Source organism: Eubalaena glacialis, chromosome 13, assembly GCF_028564815.1.
Source record: "Eubalaena glacialis isolate mEubGla1 chromosome 13, mEubGla1.1.hap2.+ XY, whole genome shotgun sequence".
NCBI classification, from domain to species: domain Eukaryota; kingdom Metazoa; phylum Chordata; class Mammalia; order Artiodactyla; family Balaenidae; genus Eubalaena; species Eubalaena glacialis.
The window spans coordinates 23130917-23152333 of record NC_083728.1 but is presented as its reverse complement, the minus strand read 5'-3'; the positions used below and the strand labels follow the sequence as shown (position 1 = coordinate 23152333).

General features: G+C 38.2%; 1 protein-coding gene across 5 annotated transcripts in view; it reads right to left on the bottom strand.

The window, feature by feature from the left end:
• Positions 1-80: 80 nt before the first annotated feature.
• RBL1 (RB transcriptional corepressor like 1) overlaps positions 81-21417 on the bottom strand; it is a 75077-nt gene continuing 53740 nt past the window's right edge. For all 5 annotated transcript variants that reach the window (XM_061210219.1, XM_061210220.1, XM_061210221.1 and 2 more), the window contains 6 exons: positions 19710-19886; positions 15545-15616; positions 13564-13654; positions 4247-4395; positions 1964-2128; positions 81-472 (listed from right to left, as the gene is read on the bottom strand). In XM_061210219.1, the coding sequence (XP_061066202.1) occupies positions 302-472; positions 1964-2128; positions 4247-4395; positions 13564-13654; positions 15545-15616; positions 19710-19886 (825 nt within the window). In that variant the 3' untranslated portion in view covers positions 81-301. The remainder of the gene's footprint in view (positions 473-1963; positions 2129-4246; positions 4396-13563; positions 13655-15544; positions 15617-19709; positions 19887-21417) is intronic.

The window sequence follows — 21417 nt, the reverse complement described above, 5'->3', positions numbered from 1 at the left end:
AGCTGAAAAATTATGAGGTTTCTTCTTACTTCACCTGAAAAACCCAGGGAACAAATATTTTAACAATTCTATGACTATTAATATGTTTAAAAGGCACTTAAAACATTCCTTTACAATCCAACTCAAAATACATCTGTCAACTACATTTTGGATAAATGTAAAAAAAAACCCAACTTTGGTGTAACTTTTCTTGTAACTCAGTGATATTTACTACCTATAGGGCTGAATGTTTTGAAAGATAGAGCCCCAACTTTTCTGGAAAACAACCGAAAGTGCTTTTATCATAGAAATGGGAAGGGCACTAATGATTTGCTCTTTCACTGACAACATCCTGTAGTCGTTTAAGTAAAACGTCATCATTTTCTTGACAGAGGCGTTTGGCAGGTGATTCTGCATCACCGTCGATGGCTATTGCTCGCTTCTTGGTTCTCTGCTCACCTTGCCTTATCATGTTGTTGATATCTTTCAAACTCTGTGCAAAAATAGAGGACATGTGTGAGTAAAAGGGGAAAAGGGAGAAACAGCAGCCAAGAACTAAGCTAACTGCTTTTTCTGCCCTTTATCCTCTACCCAAAGCTAAACACTGGGGTAGAGATTAATTTTTGAATCTAGGCCAACCTAATAAGGGTGATTAGAACTAATCTTTTCAGGTGATTTTAAAAATTGGATTTACCTTATAGCAGTAGTTTTCAAAATGTGGACATAAGACCAGAAGCAGCAGAAGCATTTGGAAACTTATCAGGATTGCAAATTCTCAAGCCTCGCCCTACACCTACTGAATCAGACATTCTGGGGGTTGGGCCCAGCAATCTATATTTTATCAAGCCTTCCAGGTGATTCTGATATTCCCTAAAGTTTGAGCTCCTCCTCCTAAAGCAATGCTTTTCAACCTTTAATGTGCTTACTAATCATCTGGGGAATCTTGTTACTATGCAGATTCAAATTCAGTCCGGCTGGTGTGAGGCCTGAGAGTCTGCGTTTCTAACAGGCTCCCGGGTGATGCTGATGTTGCTGGTCTGTAAGGCAGCCTTAGAGAAGTTGTTCCTGAAAGCTGTGCATCACAACAGTCTAGCGGACCTGCCTGCCAGAGCTCTGTGATACAGGAAGTCTATGGGACAGGTATCTGTGTTCAACAAGCTCCCCAGATTCTGACCTATGACTGTGAAATCATTGCCTTACAATTCAATTGGTCCCATTTCTGATTTTATGCAAGAATTTCTTCTAAAAGTCCTCATATGAAATCAACTTCTATAAAGAAGAAATGCAAGCCTGTGCAGTATATCTCAGTCAACTTTGTTTGCTAAGCATAGCAGGAACTTAATAGATATCTGTGGAACTAAATGAGAAACTAATGAGTTAAGGAGCTGCCATGTATTTGGACTGAGTTACAATCTGTCCCACTACAATTTCTTCCAGTTAGTAGTGATTCTGGCTTCTGGAGACATACTGAGCGTATCTACTTGATAGCCCTTGAATTATCTGAAAACAGCAATCATGTCCCTATCACATCTTCATCATTGTATGGGAATAAAGATGGAGATGACCACAGAGCTGTCTGTGTAAGTAAGAAGAGGTCTCTGTTTTCAGACCTTTCACTATCCCGGTTGCCATCCACCAAATGAACTTTCACTTCCAAGGCCTTTCTTTACACATAGTGTTCCCCATGTCTGACCACTTGCAGATGTTGCCTTACTGGTCCTTCTCAAGATCGTGCTTGAGCAGGGACACACTGGGCTCTTGGAGTGAACTCCCCCGATACCACGTCAATCGTAAAGGATTAAACTACCTCAACTGAATACACTGCTCTTGATCACAGGAAACTTGCCATACTAACAGTTCATATTTATTAGCGGTAACTTTGCAAAAAAAGGGGTAAGATTAAAGATTACTAATTGGAAATCTGAAATCCAGTATTTAACACATGTACATCATTGTTTTGGAGTAAAGTTTGTGTGCAACTTACCTTAGAAGGGCTGCCGTTGAACCTATAGAGCAGAGCACTCCTTGGTGTAAGGCCTGACCCATTCTTGTGTGGGGACACATAAATGGAGTGCTGCTGGGAAATGCGGCGTGGGGAGCCTGGCTGTTGCTTAATATGTGGAAAAGGAGAGAGTGGTGGAGCTTCCATCTGAAATAATACAAAAGGAAAGTTTTTATAAGATAAAAGGTTTTCTTTCTTTTTTTGAATCCCACTGTTTTTATTCTGCACTATCCACCCTGTCCCACCCCAGCCCCAAGCCAGGTGAAGAGTCAACATGGAACTTTTTCTTTGCCATGTTTTTATTCTTTTTTTTTTTATATATATATATTTTTTATGATGATGAAAGCTTGATGGTATTCACATTGCTTAATTTGTGTCATGCTTTATTTATTTATTTATTTATGGCTGTGTTGGGTCTTCGTTTCTGTGCAAGGGCTTTCTCTAGTTGTGGCAAGCGGGGGCCACTCTTCATCGCGGTGCGCGGGCCTCTCACTATCGCGGCCTCTCTTGTTGAGGAGCACAGGCTCCAGACGCGCAGGCTCAGTAACTGTGGCTCACGGGCTTAGTTACTCCGTGGCATGTGGGATCTTCCCAGACCAGGGATCGAACCCGTGTCCCCTGCATTGGCAGGCAGATTCCCAACCACTGCGCCACCAGGGAAGCCCTATTCTTTTTAAAAAATAATTAATTAATTTATTTATTTATTTTTGGTTGCATTGGGTCTTCGTTGCTGCACACGGGCTTTTCTCTAGTTGTGGCGAGCAGGGGCTACTCTTCGTTGTGGTGTGTGGGCTTCTCACTGCAGTGGCTTCTCTTGTTGTGGAGCATGGGCTCTAGGCACATGGGCTTCAGTAGTTGTGGCTTGCGGGCTCTAGAGCGCAGGCTCAGTAGTTGTGGCACGCGGGCTTAGTTGCTCCGCGGCATGTGGGATCTTCCCGGACCAGGGCTCGAACTTGTGTCTCCTACATTGGCAGGCGGATTCTTAACCACTGCACCACCAGGGAAGCCCTGTTTTTATTCTTATTGCTATCTCCTAGTTAGGAGTCAGTTATACTGTAAGAGGTTATTTATGGCTGAAGAAAATCAAAAAATGGTTCATTAACCCTTGTTTTTCAACAATTACTAATAGATAAACTAAAATTTATTTTCCTGGATCTTTCAGGGAATTCTGAAGAATTCTGAGCAAGACACCAGAAGCAGTAAGCCAGGAGCATAGGAACCTTATGTCAATGCTCAGAAAGTGGAGCAAAGAGTAATCTATGTCCTAACACTTGCAATAAGAATCTCTCTCCACACACACATACCCACAACCAAATTAGTAGCACAGAGAATAAAAGAGAGGCAGAGCATTCTGTGGGCCAGCAGGATGAGTCCAATATGGAACAAATCTCTTAATGAAATGGTTAAGACTTTATACTGAAATGCAAAAGATTTAGAGATAAAGTGAGAAGGGACTGCACTTTTAATAATCTATACAATGTTTCTATTCCAAGAATAAATGGAGATGACTCCTTAATTAATATTTCATTCATCATCTTCACCTGAAACTAGGAAAACTAGTTTTTTTTTTTAATTGGCTGATAATAGAGATATTCACAGTATAGCACATGGTGGGGGTGGTGGAACTGAGGGAACAGAATGAGTAGTCATGGCTTCTGAGGATAATCATAGACTATATTCCTTGAAAGGGACAAAGACAGAAATATAGAGAGATACATAGACACATATATGGCCACTGCCTGGATGCAGCTTCTACGAGGTCCCTCTTTCTTATAACTGAAGTCCGGTCTCCTGTGAACCAACTTCAGCTTATACATTGATAATACTTTCAAAGGCCTGCTGGTACTGTCAAATCTAGAGTCTGCATAAAAATTTCTTAGTGTTGCTTCTATTATTGATTCAAGCCTATTTATTTCCTTTTCTTTTTATCTTGAGAAAAACACTTATCTCAGAGATATAACAATAGGAATCAAAAACAAAGGAAAAAACCACCAGAATTGTTTTCATTTTTCCATGTTCCCATCTAGCCCTTGCCCATATGCATCCATAATTTGTAACAACATAATCACAGTGTGGATAAAATTTCCATGATTTCCTCTGGTCTCTGTTGTATCACAGCCTTAATCACTCTAATTACCAGTATGTTTTCTCCTATAAAATGTATCAGTAAGGCTTTAGCTTTGAAACACTTATCTAGCAAAATAAACTCATAGTAATCCAATTATGAGTACAGATATTAATAAAGTAGTAAAATATAAAACATACCACATGGTCCTGATTTGACAAGTCGTATTTCAATGCAAATGACTTCACTCTTCCTACATATATTGTATTGTAAAATTTGATAAGATCACCTCTTTCCTCTTTCACTGGTCCACTGGAACAGTCAGGTGTTTTTGTAGCATCTTCCAAGTCTGTTAAAAGAATTCAGTGTTGTACAATGGAATATTACTCAGCCATAAAAAGGAATGAAACCGAGTCATTTGTAGTGAAGTGGATGGACCTAGAGTCTGTCATACAGAATGAATAAGTCAGAAAGAGAAAAACAAATACTGTATATTAACGCATATATATGGAATCTAGAAAAATGGTACTGATGAACCTCGTGGCAGGGCAGGAATAAAGATGCAGATGTAGAGAACAGACTTGAGGACACAGTAGGGGAAGGGGAGACTGGGACGAAGTGAGGGTAGCATTGACATATATACACTACTAAGTGTAAATTAGATAGCTGCATATAGCACAGGGAGATCAGCTCGGTGCTTTGTGATGGTCTAGAGGGGTGGGGTGGGGAGGGTGGGAGGGAGGCTCAAGAGGGAGGGGATATGTGTATACATACAGCTGATTCACTTTGTTGTACAGGAGAAACTAACACAACATTGTAAAGGAATTATAATCCAAGAAAGATGTAAAAAAAAAAAAAAAAAAAAGAATCAGTGTTGTGATAGGTGTACCTTAATCTATAAGTTGGCGATTTGAATCACAACTCTCTCTAAAATATAAAAGGAAAAAAAATCAAATAAACCCAAATCTTTACGTAAGACAATTAATGTTTTTAGAAAAGGTTCAGAAATCCATCTATATTATGGATAAATTAAGTTGGAATCTTAGAAATGCAAACACGTAAACTTAAGCTGGTACTCTATTCTCTAGATATCACTTCAGCAAGAATGTTTTCACAACCCTACCTTTTGAGCTCACTGTCACCGGTGGCTCTTAGAGGGGCACCAGCCCTGGGTTGAAGTTTACCTAAACTGAGCTTCAGAGTATGGGTAGCAGTGGCAAACCCTGAGTTTCAGATAACAAAAGGGCCTGCAGATATTCATATTGACTCTTTGAAAAAGGTGGAAAGACTCTAAAAGGTAAAGTGTATCCTCATAGTTTAAGGAAGAAGCAAGGTGAATTGCTTATGTTCATTTTCCTGCAAATACAGGGCAGATGACAGGTGTTCAAAAAGTCTCATTTTCCCACGCACAACAGGAACCTTAGTGCTGTCTATAACCAGCGTCCTCAGTTGTAAAATGATAGCTTGCCCCAAGGTGCTTTCCTGTTTATTACTGTGATTCTGGAGTAGCTTGTGACACCAGGCAGAACTCTATCCTATTCTTTTTTGGGAAAGAGTATTACAAACCGTCTTCTCCTTGTACCTACAAGAATCATCTATGCACAGGAGCTGAGAAAACTACCAGCGATTAAAAAGAATTCAACATGTGAGAAAACTTTCTCATTCTCAATACTGAAAATATGGGTAGAAACATGCTTCCACCTTTGGAAAACCAGAAAACTCAAACATGGTCCAAGGGCCAGGCAGCCACAGGAAACCTCCACAGGGCTCTCCATTTGGATGTCTTTTTTACTCTTGCTATTTTTGCAGCATCCTAATAGGGCAGAAAAAAGCTACGTGATCAAATAAGTTGAAAAAATGCTGCATAGTAGTATATCCTCCCCTTAGGAATTCAGAATACATGTTAGTATATTAAAGGTTCTGAGAACTTTTGCAATTAGAAAAAAACACATGTTCACTTTAATTCCATACTTCTCAAATTTTCTACACACAGTCGCTCTTCCCCATAACAGTTACTACCATCCTGGGGGACACTGTCCCAAGGCAGTAAACAATGGCTTAATAACAGCTGTTGTAGGTTATTCTTGTTATACAGATGAATTAAAATTATTATATGTCCTCCTTGAACTAGAAATTTCTGGAGGCAGTTACTTCTTCATGTTTCTGTGTTATTCCAATTCCAGTTGTTAATAGTTACATAAGGTAAGGAGCTATATTTAATTTGAAGGAACCAAACATTTAAAACTCTCTGGGACCTTGGATTCTAACTAAACATGATTTTATTTAGCTATTTTTATTTAGCTGTTTAGTATTTTTTCATTTCAAAACAGAAAAAAAGATGTCAGTTGTCCTTTAAGCAGGAAAAAGGTCTCTACCTTCCCACCTCTTTAAGGACTTTAGCACTCAGAAATCAAAGCCTCAGTAGGCCTGGTGACCATCTTACCACATATACATTAGGAGATGGAACTTATGAAAGACTGGGAAAGAGAATGAGATCTCCCTGCCTGGTGCTATAATTGTTTCAAATCTGTTTCCCCTCAGAGGGCAGGAGGGACCTCTGCCTAACATAATTTGAGGCACATGGTATACATTTGATATACATTCATGAAACGAACCAACGAACTATTATGGTTTCATAATTTTCCCTACTGTTCCCATGAATAAGAGGAATGTCTTTTTTGGATTATCATACAACACTGTCAAGCAATTAAAATGTGGTTTTATATAAACTACCAGTGAATGAGACTAGCCCTTAGAAAAAAGGAGATATTATCTGCAGAGCTCCAGAGAGACATGCTGAAATTTTTAGCCTGGATCTCTGGCTTCAGAATTTTCCAAGGATCTGAAGTGAAAGTGGGAAGGGAGAAGGCAAATTACCCCAGGGCTGCAGGTGGCCAACAACTGCAACCATAATACATGCTTAATTTTATATCCCAGGACAATATAAATGCATTCAGGAGAAAAGACATTGAGGGCACAGTAGATACCCATTTCTCAGGGGAACTGGTTTCAGAGGATGGGCACACCCAAATTGTTTGGGATGCACAAATTAATGAAACCCCCATCCATCACCCCTAGAGGAGCTGCTCAAGTGACTGACGCTGGCTTCTTTGTATATTGTCATTAGTCTTCAGCCTGAGAAGAGGCATAAATAGTGATTCTTACCACTTAAAAATGGAGAAAGTAAAGAAGCAAATTTATTTTAAGATGAAAGTAAGAAAGAAGATCACAATTTATTTATAAATCCAAGGGTCAGGTTGAGATATGATGGGCTTGATCAGCACGGCAGCACTTCCCTGGAGTAAGCATTTAGTATTTGTTTTATATTTCTCCTACCATGTCCTTCCTTACCGTTTTTGCTCCTCACCATTAACAGTGTGCAGTAAATATTTCAGACTGGCTTTCTGATTGAGAGGGCAGTGCCATTTAGCTCGAGTTATGCAAAAGCCACTGACCACAGACCAATTTAAAACTACTACAGTGGTTTTAGACCGTTCTGGCACTTTCTCATGAGCTCTAAAGGGCATCATTATAATCTAAAACCAAGTAAATCTTGTTTAGATTAAACAGTCTAGAAAGAAAATGTGCTCCATCCACATCTTGGTTGTCTATCTGGTGACTATAAAATAGTTTTAATGTGAATAAAGTCACTTAATTATCAATTTGCAGTTATCAGTTTTATACATCTCACATGGAAACAGAATTTTTGTCCCTTGAGAGGATTTGCTTTTAACTGTTTTTGTGTGTGTGACCTAGTTTTCAACATTTAAAGGATTTTATGTAAGGAATATGGCCTTAGAAAAATTAGCTTAAAAAAAAAGACATTTAGGGCTTCCCTGGTGGCGCAGTGGTTGAGGATCTGCCTGCCAATGCAGGGGACAAGGGTTCGAGCCCCGGTCTGGGAAGATCCCACATGCCGCGGAGCGACTGGGCCCGTGAGCCACAATTACTGAGCCTGCGCGTCTGGAGCCTGTGCTCCGCAACAAGAGAGGCCGTGATGGTGAGAGGCCCGCGCACCGCGATGAAGAGTGGCCCCCGCCTGCCACAACTAGAGAAAGCCCTCGCACAGAAACGAAGACCCAACACAGCCATAAATAAATAAACAACTAAATAAATAAAATTTAAAAAAAAAAAAAGACATTTAAAGAGCCATATACTCATGAATAAAATACAATAAATTTTATATTGCTTATAAACAAAATAATAAATAATAACTACTACTTACTGAGGCCTTACTATGAGCAGGCCTTGTATTAAACACCATACACATGCATCAGTTTTTTTTTAATTCTCAAAACAAGCCTCTGAGGAAGTACTGTAAAGTTTTCAATTTACTATCATACACTTGGGTATTATGTTTGTGTTACTTAGATTAAGCTATAATCTGGGTCTCTCAAATGTTCTAATCAAGAATGCCAGTCTGGGGACTTCCCTGGTGGTCCAGTGGTTAAGACTCCGTGCTCCTGATGCAGGGGGCCTGGGTTTGATCCCTGGTCAGGGAACTAGATTCCTCATGCCGCAACTAAAAAAGATCCCACATGCTGCAACGAAGATCCTGCATGCCGAAACTAAGACCTGGCGCGGCCAAGTAAATAAATAAATATTAAAAAAAAAAAAAAAAAAAGAATGCCAGTCTGGGGTGCTCTGCTAATATGATAATGAATGCACAGTCCATGAGTATCCAGCTGGTGTTTTAATCAGGAAGCTCATTCTCCACAGGTGGCTACTATAAGGGTTTCTGTTAGGAATATCTCCATCAATGACCAATGCTCAACATCACTAATTATTAGAGAAATGCAAATCAAAACTACAATGAGGTATCACCTCACATGGGTCAGAATGGCCATCATCAAAAAATCTACAAACAGGGTTTCCCTGGTGGCGCAGTGGTTAAGAATCTGCCTGCCAATGCAGGGAACAAGGGTTCGAGCCCTAGTCCAGGAAGATCCCACATGCCGTGGAGCAACTAAGCCCGTGTGCCACAACTACTGAGCCTGCGCTCTAGAGCCTGTGAACCACAACTACTGAGCCCACGCACCTAGAGCCCGTGCTACGCAACAAGAGAAGCCACTGCAATGAGAAGCCTGCGCACCGCAACGAAGAGTAGCCTCTGCTCACCTCAACTAGGGAAAGCCCGTGCACAGCAACAAAGACCCAACGCAGCCAAAAATAAAATAAAAAAAACAAAAAACAAAAAAACCCACCATTCACTTAAAAAAAAAAATCTACAAACAATAAATGCTGGAGAGGGTGTGGAGAAAAGGGAACCCTCTTGCACTGCTGGTGGGAATGTAAATTTATACAGCCACTATGGAGAACAGTATGGAGGTTCCTTAGAAAACTAAAAATAGAACTATCATATGACCCAGCAACCCCACTACTGGGCATATACCCAGAGAAAAACATAATTCAAAAAGACTCGTGCACCCCAATGTTCACTGCAGCACTATTTACAATAGCCAGGACATGGAAGTAACCTAAATGTCCATCAACAGAGGAATGGATAAAGAAGATGTGGTACATATATCCAATAGTATATTACTCAGCCATAAAAAGGAATGAAAGTGGGTCTTATGTAGAGACGTGGATGGACCTAGAGACTGTCATACAGAGTGAAGTAAGTCAGAAAGAGAAAAACAAATATCGTATATTAATGTATGTATGTGGGATCTAGAAAAATGGTATAGATAATCTTATTTGCAAAGCAGAAATAGAGACACAGATGTACATAACAAGTGTATGGATACCAAAGGGGAAAGGGGGGTGGGTAGGATGAATTGGGAGATTGGGATTGACATATATAAACTATTGATACTATGCATAAAATAGATAACTAATGAGAATCTACTGTATAGCTCAGGGAACTCTATTCAATGCTCTGTGGTGATCTAAATGGGAAGGAAATCCAAAAAAGAGGGGATATATGTATACGCATAGCTGATTCACTCTGCTGTACAGTAGAAACTAACACAACATTGTAAAGGAACTATACTCCAATAAAAATTAATTAAAAAAAATAAAATTGCATAAAAAAAAAACTTAGGAATAAACCTCACCAAGGAGGCAAAAGACTTACATGCTGAGAACTACAAAACATTCATAAAGGAAATTGAAGATGATTCAAAGAAATGAAAAGATATCCCATGCTCTTGGACTGGAAGATTTAATATTGTTAAAATGGCATGGTACCCAAAGCAAATATTACGTCTATAGATGTAATACGATCCCTATCAAATAACCCATGACATTTCCCACAGAACTAGAACAAATAATCCTAAAATTTATATGGAACCATAAAAGACCCAGAATTGTCAAAGCAATCCTGAGAAAAAGAACAAAGCAGGAGGCATAACCCTCCCAGACTTCAGACAATACTACAAAGCTGCAGTAATCAAAACAGCATAGTACTGGCACAAAAACAGACATATGGATCAATGGAACAGAACATAGAGCCCAGAAGTAAACCCACACACCTATGATCAATTAATCTTCGACAAAGGAGGCACGAATATACAATGGGGAAAAGAAAGTCTCTTCAGCAAGTGGTATTGGGAAAGCTGGACAGCTGCATGCAAACCAATGAGGTTAGAACACACCCTCACAGGATACACAGAAAAACCCCTCAAAATGGTTAAACACTTAAATGTAGGACATGACACCATAAAGCTCCTAGAGGAGAACATAGGCAAAACATTCTCTGACATAAATCATACCAATGTTTTTTTAGGTCAGTCTCCCAAGGCAATAGAAATAAAAGCAAAAATAAACAAAGGGGACCTAATTAAACTTATAAGCTTTTCCACAGCAAGGGAAAGCATAAACAAAAAGACAACGTATGGGGAATTCCCTGGCAGTCCAGTGGTTAGGACTCTGCGCTTCCACTGCAGGGGGCACGGGTTCGATCCCTGGTTGGGGAACTAAGACCCTGCAAGCCGTGCAGCGCAGCCAAAAATAAAAAAAAGTCTACAAATAACAAATGCTGGAGGGGTTATGAAGAAAAGGGAACCTTCCTACACTACTTGTGGGAATGTAAATTGCTGCAGCCACTATGGAAAACAGTATGGCGGTTCCACAAAAAACTAAAAATAGAGTTGCCATATGATCCAGCAATCCCACTCCTGGGCATATATCCAGACAAAACTATAATTTGAAAAGATACATGCACTCATATGTTCATTTACAATAGCCAAGACATGGAAACATCGACAGATGAATGGATAAAGAAGATGTGGTATATAGACACAATGGATTATTACTCAGCCACAAAAAAGAATGAAATAATGCCATTTGCAGCAACATGGATGGACCTAGAGATTATCATACTAAGCAAAGTAAGTCAGAAAGAGAAAGACAAATACCATATGATATCACTTATATGTGGAATCTAAAATATGACAGAAATGAACATATCTACAAAACAGAAACAGACTCACAGATGTATAGAACAGATTTGTGGTTGCCAAGGGGGGGTGGGGGAGGGAAGGATCAGGAGTGGAATTAGCAGATGCAAACTATTATATGTAGGATGGATAAATAACAAAGTCAGATACAAACTACTGTATGTAGGATGGATAAATGACAAAGTCCTACTGTGTAGCACAGGGAAATATATTCAATATCCTATGATAAACCATAATGGAAAAAAATATGAAAAAGAATATATATGTATTAAAAAAAAAAAAAAAGCAGATTGATTAACATATTTGAGACACTACCCACAACAGCATGATAGACATGAGAGATCCAGTGAGGTCTGTGGGGCTTTACTATTATGAATGATGCCCAGGCCTGAACTCTGATGCATGTTGTCTGCTTGATCCTGGCTTTAAGTTTAACAGAATCCTGCTCTGGAATCTTGGCATCTACTTTGAGTGAACCTTTTATGTGAGGAGGTGGTTGGTCAGGTGGCACAGGATGCATAAACTGTGTGTTTTTTAAAATAGTAATTATTTTATTCCTAATTATGAATTTGTTTACAGAACCAGAACTGTTCTTCCCAAGGTGGTGTTCTTTGGTGTGTCCAAGTCTAGGTCATAGCATCTAGCCACAGCTCCAGGAACTGGAACTTGTCTTATCTGAACACAGACTTGCGAGACTGTATCCTCCTCAATAACTTCGTCCCTTTTCTGGTGCCAGAATTCCTCAGTCTACTATCACTGGATACTCTCCCTGCTCTGTGCCATCACCACTGGACAGGATCTTAAGAATGGTTTTTTGTTTGCCTGCTAATAAATATCTAGTTAATAAATGTATATAAAACAGAACTGGACCTGAAACCTTTATGTTGTAGAGAGGGTAGCTAACCTTCAGTTACCTCAAACTTTATCATCAAACTTATCAAATTCTGTCTTGAACTTCACTGCTCCTTGTATCCCAAATACTCTCGCCAGCAGTTACTTTGTTTCTCACAGAACACACAGTTTCCCAGCTAACCTGATGCCTGGTTTTGCAAGGACAGAAAAACCACCCAGGACAGGTGAGCAACATGTATAACAAAAATGGGAAGGTTTTTTTTTTTGTATTTTGTCAGGTTTACTTCCTAATGTACTTCTTCTCATTGCCTTGAAAAGGCTCAGGGATAATTTATCTACATAAAAAGAATTGAGTTTGGCCTGTGTAACCTTAGATGGGATCAGATTCTAGGACATTATTATTAAAGAATTTTTTTTGTTAAGACCTTAAAAGTTCAGATCCCAGTAGACACCATAATGATCATGGATATTTGGGTAATTAAAAAAAAATGTCTTTGACCCAGTCAATTTTCTCTAAGAATTTACCCTAAGGATGTGGACCAAAGATCAACCTACAATGATGTTCCTCACAAAGCTGTGTATAATTGGAAACAACCTAAAAGTCCCACACAGTGAAATTAAATAAATTACAGTACTTATATACACATGTACACATATATATACATTAAGTAATGGAAAGTGAGACAAGGAAAAGAAGACAGATGAGACAAGGAAAAGAAGACAGATGAGACAAGGAAAAGAGATGGGCTAAAAAGGCATTTTTACAACTTATCAACATATGAATACTGAACATTTGATTCTTCTTTCTTTAAAAAAAATTACTAGTGCCTGAAGTCTTAGCATGATGGTAGTAACAAGGTGGCGACCTTGCTTTTGCTGATGGTGGCAGAATACCTATACACTTACTAATGAACAGGACATTTCCTTAATGTTCTCCACAGGCAGATCACTGACAGCTATCTTACTTTCCCTGTCATTCAGATTTATTTTTGAATTTTATTGTCTTTTATGAGTTTTTATTAATGTGTATAAGTATACTAGAAAACTTCTAAAACACAATTAACATGGGATAAATTAATGGTTTCAATACACAACCTCTGGGGAGGGAGGTACCTGACCCATACTTATCTCAAAGTCATTTGCTTATTCCTAACACATATGCATTATCCACCCCACCTACACAATTAACTCCAGGACATCCACCGTATTATATACAATGTAACCAATAGTGTACTACATATAGAATCTTAAATTGGGCAACTTACCACAATCTGTCATTTCAAAATCACCATTCAGGTTTTTACTGTATGTCACTACTTCTCTTGGAATACTTTTCAACAGTACACTTCTGTAAACCTATATAGATCAGAGGGGACAAAAAGGACTGCTGAGTCACAAAGAGGCACAGGTTAAGCAAAAACAAAATAAGGACAAGATATCAAGCCAATTAAAAAGTATTTGTCTATATGGGTGATAATCAAGGGCAAGATGTTAGTAGCCTTTGGTAAATGCAGATTACGGCAAACATCTTAGAAGAGGGGATACTGAAGCAGAGCTTACCACCTGAAATATAGCCACTGCAGAAGGTTACAAAATAGAAGAATTAAGTAAGGAGCAACTAAACACTGATGAGCAGATTTTGCCAAATAAAAGCAACTTAAAAGATATGAACCTATTCCTTCTTCTTTTTAATTTCTTACATGAGACTCATTTGATCTCACTGGGGCTTGTTTTCCTGCTCCCATCCCATGCCCATCTCCTTTCAGATGGCCACATGAAAATCTGTTCCCCTCCCTGCCCCTAAACTGTTTTTAACCTCCAAGGTAGCTGAAAGGAATGATTGATCCATTCCCCCTCATCCTATGGATATTGGTATTGAGAGAATATTTAGGAAGCTGTGGCTTAAACCATTTTTGACAACCACATTAACTTCACCTTAATGATCTTAAGGGATACTCTGAACCTCTCTAAGCTCTGTTCCTAAGGGATTTTTCTGAAGAGGCCTGGAAACCAGGCCTCTTCCACCCTGTCACAGGATGTAAGAAATGCCTATACTTGGCTCTTCTAATATCTCTATATTGCTAGCAGTGTATTTGGGGCTTAAGTAAAGAAGTGAAACTATCTGTGGGGCTCTCATAGAAGGGGGTATGGCTACTAGTACTGGGGCCAGGGATATCTGAGCTACCACATCTCTCTTTTTGTCTAAGGTGGCAGATCACTGGGCCAGAGAAGAGGCCATTATGCTCCTTTAGAGCAGAGCAATCAGGTTCTTGAATGACCAAGGCCTTAAGGTAACCTAATCCTGTGTTCTTCAGCTACAATAATAACAATAATACAGAGCTAACAGTTATTAAATGCTTACTATGTGCCAGGTCACTACGCTAACATTTTATATTTTCATGACTGAAAGGTTGTACAGAATTCTCACCAGGGCTATTATATCAGAAATGCCTGATATCTATTCCAAGATGCAAACATTAAGATTCTTATCAGATGGAAAAAGAAGCTAGACTTAACTTAATATATCCTCAAATTTCACTGGATTTAAACATCATCAGAGAATCAAGTCTTATACAATTAAGGAATATTATTATTATAAATATTTTTCATTAGTGAAAAATGTCCCCACTCAAATAAATGAACAAATGGAATAAGAGAACGTGCGAGAAGTATATGCATATATAATATACAGGGACTTCCTTGGTGGCGCAGTGGTTGAGAATCCGCCTGCCAATGCAGGGGAAATGGGTTTGATCCTTGGTCCGGGAAGATCCCACATGCCGTGGAGCAACTAAGCCCGCGCGCCACAACTACTAAGCCTGCGCGCTAGAGCCCGTGAGCCAACTACTGAGCCTGTGTGCCACAACTACTGAAGCCCGTGTGCCTAGAGCCTGTGCTCCGCAACAAGAGAAGCCACCGCAATGAGAAGCCTGCGCACCGCAACGAAGAGTAGCCCTCACTCGCCGCAACTAGAGAAAGCCCGTGTGTAGCAATGATGACCTAATGCAGCCATAAATAAATAATAAATAAATAAACAAATAAATGATATAGATTAGTCAGAAACAGCAAGATTTTTGGCTTCCACTGAAACTGTTTTTTAATTAAAACTGTCTCGAGTTTAACGGTGTCCATTAAACCAAAAAATCTATAGTAAAACTAGAAAAGAAGTTTACCTTTTACATGACTTGTCAGCAGAGAAATAGTACAAATCTATTTTGGGACAGGAGGAAAAATAATGTAACTCACATGACTATTAGCTTGAGGCTGATTCCTATAACTTTTCATTATTTCTTGAAAAGTTCTTTCTTCTTTTGTTACCTAAGGAAAATAAGAACTGCATTTATCAATTGCTTTTGAAAGAAAAATGGCTCTGAACAAAAACTTCGATTACAGGTTGGCATTGAGAGCAGTCTTGCAGAAAGCCATTAACCCCAGGCCACTCAATAACTAAAATCCACTACCATTTATGACTTTTACTACCTTAAAAGTTCAGGCTTTGTGGCCTGTGGGGACTCAGCTAATAGTTTCATTAATCAAAAGCACTAAGATTGCTATGGTATAACTACCAAAAATGCATTTCTTTATAAAAAAGAATGCTATAAGAAAACTCAGATCTGCTGAATCCCCTGCAGTCTCCAGTTGTATTAGTTTTTAAGTACTTATTTAAAATTAACCACATACTAAAGGATAGAAAATGTCTTGTGATTCACAATAAGACAGAGGTTATTATAGGATTGGCTTTTAATAGTTCAGAACAGACTGTAGGGTTTTAACACTTAGAAAAGTCACAGTGGTGGCCAAAAGAAAGAAAATAAATTAGTGATCCATAAAGGAATCCCTTCTAGTCTATTTATTATCACAGAGTTCACTTAAATTACTCTTTTCTTCTCCTTCACTGTCCATTAGCACTAAACCTGTTCTCCATAATGATGTTCTCCACAGAAATGGCAAAGCCTGAGCTATGGTAGTTTTCAAAAAAACACAAATGATTAGTTAAGACGGCAGACAGCAGAAGCAAGAAGAACTACAATCCTGCAGCCTGCAGAATGGAAACCGCAATCACAGGAACTTAGACAAAGTGAAACGGCAGAGGAATATGTCCCACATAAAGGAACAAGATAAAACCCCAGAAGAACAGCTATAAGTGAAGTGGAGACAGGCAACCTTCTGGAAAAAGAATTCAGAAAAATGATAGTGAAGATGATCCAGGATCTCAGAAAAAGAACAGAGGCAAGGATAGAGAAGATGCAAGAAATGTTTAACAAAGACCTAGAAGAATTAACGAACAAAGAAACAGAGATGAACAATACAATATCTGAAATGAAAAATACACTAGAAGGAATCAATAGCAGAATAACTGAGGCAGAAGATCGGATAAGTGACCTGGAAGACCGAATGGTATAAATCACTGCCGTGGAACAGAATAAAGAAAAAAGAATGAAGAGAAATGAAGACAGTCAAAGAGACCTCTGGGAAAACATTAAATGCATCAACATTAACATTATAGGGGTCCCAGAAGGAGAAGAGAGAGACAGAAAGGACCTGAGAAAATATTTGAAGAGATAACAGCTGAAAACCTCCCTAACATGGGAAAGGAAACAGTCACCCAAGTCCAGGAAGGGCAGAGAGTCCCAGGCAGGATAAACCCAAAGAAGAACACACCAAGACACAGAGTAATCGAACTGACAAAAATTAAAGAAAAAATACTAAAAGCAACAAGAGAAAAATGACAAATAACATACAAGGGAACTTCCATAAGGTTATCAATTGACTTCTCAGCAGAAACTCTGCAGGCCAGAAGGGAGTGGCATGATGTATTTAAAGTGACGAAAGGGAAGAAACTACAACCAAGAATACTCTAACCAGCAAGGCTCTTATTCAGATTTGATGGAGAAATCAAAAGCTTTACAGATAAGCAAAAGCTAAGAGAATTCAGCACCACCAGACCAGCTTTGCAACAAATGCTGAAGGAACTTCTCTAAGCAGAAAAGAAAAGGCTACAACTAGAAACAAGAAACTTACGAACGGAAAAGCTCACCAGGAAAGGCAAACATACAGTAAAGGTAGGAAATCATCCACACGCTAATATGATATCAAAACCAGCAATTACGAGAAGGGGAGAACACAAATGCAGGATATTGGAAATGCATTTGAAATTAAGAGGCCAGCAACTTAAAACAATCTTGTTTATATATAGATTGCTATATCAAATCCTCATGGTAACCCCAAATCGAAAATCTACAATAGATACACATACAAAAAAGAAAAAGGAATCGAAACACAACACTAAAGTTAGTCATCAAATTACAAGAGAAGAGAACAAAAGAGGAAGGGAACAAGAAAAAATGTTTTGTAACTCTACGTCTCTTGATTTTTTGTATTTTCCAGCTGTTATTTCGTTTCCTCAGCTCTATATTCTAATCCATTGAGTCTTTTGGGTTGGAATTTGGTTTCCATTACAAGTTTCATTCAGTTCTTTTTGACATCTTTCGGGTCCTTTTTAAAGCGACTTGGCCTTTGTTCATAAAAAGAATTTTCCTTTATACATTGAATCATTTTAAACATATAATTGCATAATTTGAGATCAATAATTCCATTACCTGAAATTTTTGAATATCTAACCTGCTCTAAATTTTATCTATTGACATACTCACATTGGCTTATTTCCTTGATTGTTTTATAATTTTGGATTTTTCAGTTCTGTTTTAATAAGGATTTAATTTGTGTGAATACTGAATGGCTTCAGGGTTGAGTGTTTCATACCTCAAAGTAGTTTGCTTCTGCTGGGAACCCCAGTGATATTATTAGCTCTGGGACAACTTTTGGTTTTGTTGTTGCTGTTATTGTTACTGTTTTGACTTTGGAGATTCTTTTTTTTTGGCCGTGCCGTGCGTCTTGTGGGATCTTGGTTCCCTGACCAGGGATTGAACCTGCGCCCTCGGCAGTGAAAGCGCAGAGTCCTAACCCTAGAGATTCTTGGAATGGTAAAATAAATAGTGTGGTTTTAAAAGTGGAAAGAGTGATACCAATATAAAGGATTATTAGTATGGATGCCAATGTAGAATGTGACTATAAAAGGGGAGTAACTACGTGGTCTTCTTCGTGCTGTATGTTATTTAGTTGTTGTGGAATAAATGTATAAAAATCGCAACCACAGAAGGAAATATTTTTAACACTCTGTAAGTTATAAACCCAAGGCTGCTTTTTAGGGTTTTGGTATCCTTAAGAGAAATAATAAAAACAGTAACAGCTTAAAAAAAAGATTAGTTAATAACATTTATTAATACCTGTTTGGTATAGAGATTTTAAAGAGGTAATGTGAGAAGGAAGTCACAAAGGAGTTTGAAAACATGTCCTCTGCCTCAAAAAGCTGAAAAATTAGGTTGTAACATGTACATCTGCTAGGACTGGTAGTGTGGCCAATATGATCAAGACCAAAGTTACAGATGATTGTTTCAGACATATTAGAATTTTTAAAAACAAGTAAGATATGCCATTTTATGACTTAAAACATATTGTAGCAACTAGAAAGTAGAATGCTCTTCTGAGGCAACAGAATAAATCACTGGAAAGCAATATAGTATAGAAGCTATTTTATACCAGATTCTGAATCAGGAGAACATAGGTTGTCACTTATTGTGTAACTTTGGCCAAGTTACTTTCAGCTCTGGGCCTCAGTTACTCACCTAAAATGTAACGATCATTTTACTTTAAAGTACAAGATTAGAGGTGTCACGGGGTGACGGTGGAAATGGTTCTCCATTAATAGTGTGGAGAACCATTTTACTACAAATGGTCTCTAAGATCTTTTCCAATTTTTTTTACAACCAGTGAATTTTTATGAAGCGAGAAGGCTGATTATTATGAAAGTAAATGAAGGACTTCCCTGGTGGCACAGTGGTTAAGAATCCGCCTCCCAATGCAGGGAACACGGGTTTGATCCCTGGTCCAGGAAGATCCCACATACCACGGAGCAATTAAGCCATGAGCCACAACTACTGCGCATGCGCTCTAGAGCCCACAAGCCGCAACTACTGAGCCCGCGTGCCGCAACTACTGAAGCCTGCACGCCTACAGCCTGTGCTCCACAACAAGAGAAGCCACCGCAATGAGAAGCCTGTGCACCGCAAGGAAGAGTAGCCCCCGCTCTCTGCAACTAGAGAAAGCCCGCACACAGCAACGAAGACCCAACACAGCCAAAAATAATAAATACATAAAATAAATAAATTTATAAAATAAAAAAAAAAAAGAAAGTAATGAAGAGTCTATAGAAATAGATATAGTAGCTGGAATTTACCACTGTTGGCTTATAGCACTTAAGGCAAACTAACAATCAAGTGCAACAGATTTTCACCTCAGGCTTCAAATACAGGTAACTATGGCAAAGAGCTTCCCCCAACTTATACATTACCTTTGCCATGATGTAAAAGGCACAAAGGAGGAGCTGATCCAAATGTCTGTCTTTCATCAGATCAGGGCAGTGAACTAAAGTGAATTCAAAACATGTCCATATCTTCCTTCTTAACTCATTTGAAACATCCAGTTTTAAACATAAATCACGTAAGCGTACACTTGCCAAATGATAGACCTAAGATGAAAGATAGCACATTGATGCAAAAAAACAAGTAAATAATTTCTCAAATTTATGTCTTACCATGAACATGGGCTTTTAGGCCAAGATTAATAAACACCTAAGGCTGCTGATACATTAAATTACATAAAATTTTTATTTTATAGTACTAATTCACTGCTATGGCAAAAGAAAATATATTAAAACAAAATTCTCTTTGGAAAACTACCTTAAACATTTTTTTGGTAAAGATGTTATATGCTATTATTCTATGCTGTCAACTATGTAAAGTGAGAAATACTAAAATTAAATGGTTTGATTTACCAGCATCATGATCATTATGAATACATAATTTTTTAAGTGTTCAGAAGTCTCTCTCTTTCTTGTCAGGTAAAATGACCAGAAAGCCTAAAATGTCACATAATACACTAAAATGTTTGACTCCAAAAATGAGTCAGAAAGCAAAATCATTTAAAAATTTCCCCAATAGTCTACATTGCTTTTATGAGCACATGAAAGGAATGTTAAGTAAACGAGATACAATTTTGTTGTTGTTGTTTATTGAGGTATAACTGAGATACAACATTATATTAGTTTCAGGTGTACAACATGATTCGACGTTTGTATATGTTGTGAAAAGATCACCACAATAAGTCTAGTTAATATCCACACAGTTAACAGAATTTTTTCTTTTCTGTGATGAGCACTTTTAAGATCTAGTCTCTTAGCAACTGTAATATGGAATACAGCATTACTAACTATAGTCACCATGCTATACATTATATCCCCATGATTTATTTATTTTATAACTTGAAGTCTGTACCTTTTGACTCCTTTCATCCATTTCACCCACCCCCTTGCCCTCTGGCAACCACTAACCTGTTCTCTGTATTTATGAGCTTGTTTTTGATTTTTAGATTCCACATATAAATATCATATAGTATTGTCCTTCTCAGTCAAGTTGTTGTTTTTAAGTATGTCAGAGTAAATTCAGTTCAATGCCTTCAACCTTTCATATATAGAGTTTTTATATGAACTGATACTTATGCAAATGCCCCAAAGGTCCTGAAAGATTCTAAAATGATTTCTGATCATCCAAAAAGCATTATGTTTTATCATCTTAAGAACTGGTAATCCTACTGTGATATTCCTAAACTAGACTATTCTGTTTGAACTAAGTCTTTAAATCTAAATGTTCAGGGTAAAAAAAATGAAAAAGAGTAAGGCATTCTTTATAGCAAAGTATCTTTTGAGAGGGGAAAAAATCCACAAATTAAAGCTGAAAAATGAACTTTAGCCATCCAATACACTAATCTGATAGAAAGAGAGATAAGGGTTGACTCCAAAGCCACCAGTGATTCATTTTATAACAAACTCATTTTCTGCATCCCAACCCTTTGTTTCTGGTCTTGTTGGCCAAGAGATAAACAGGAACCACTGGGGTCAGAGCAGTGGGAAAGATGCTGGAACTTTACATTCATGATAGGAGAAGATAACAGATACAGTCCTATGTAGAAGGATTAAGAAATATGTCATTAAGTAATACTTG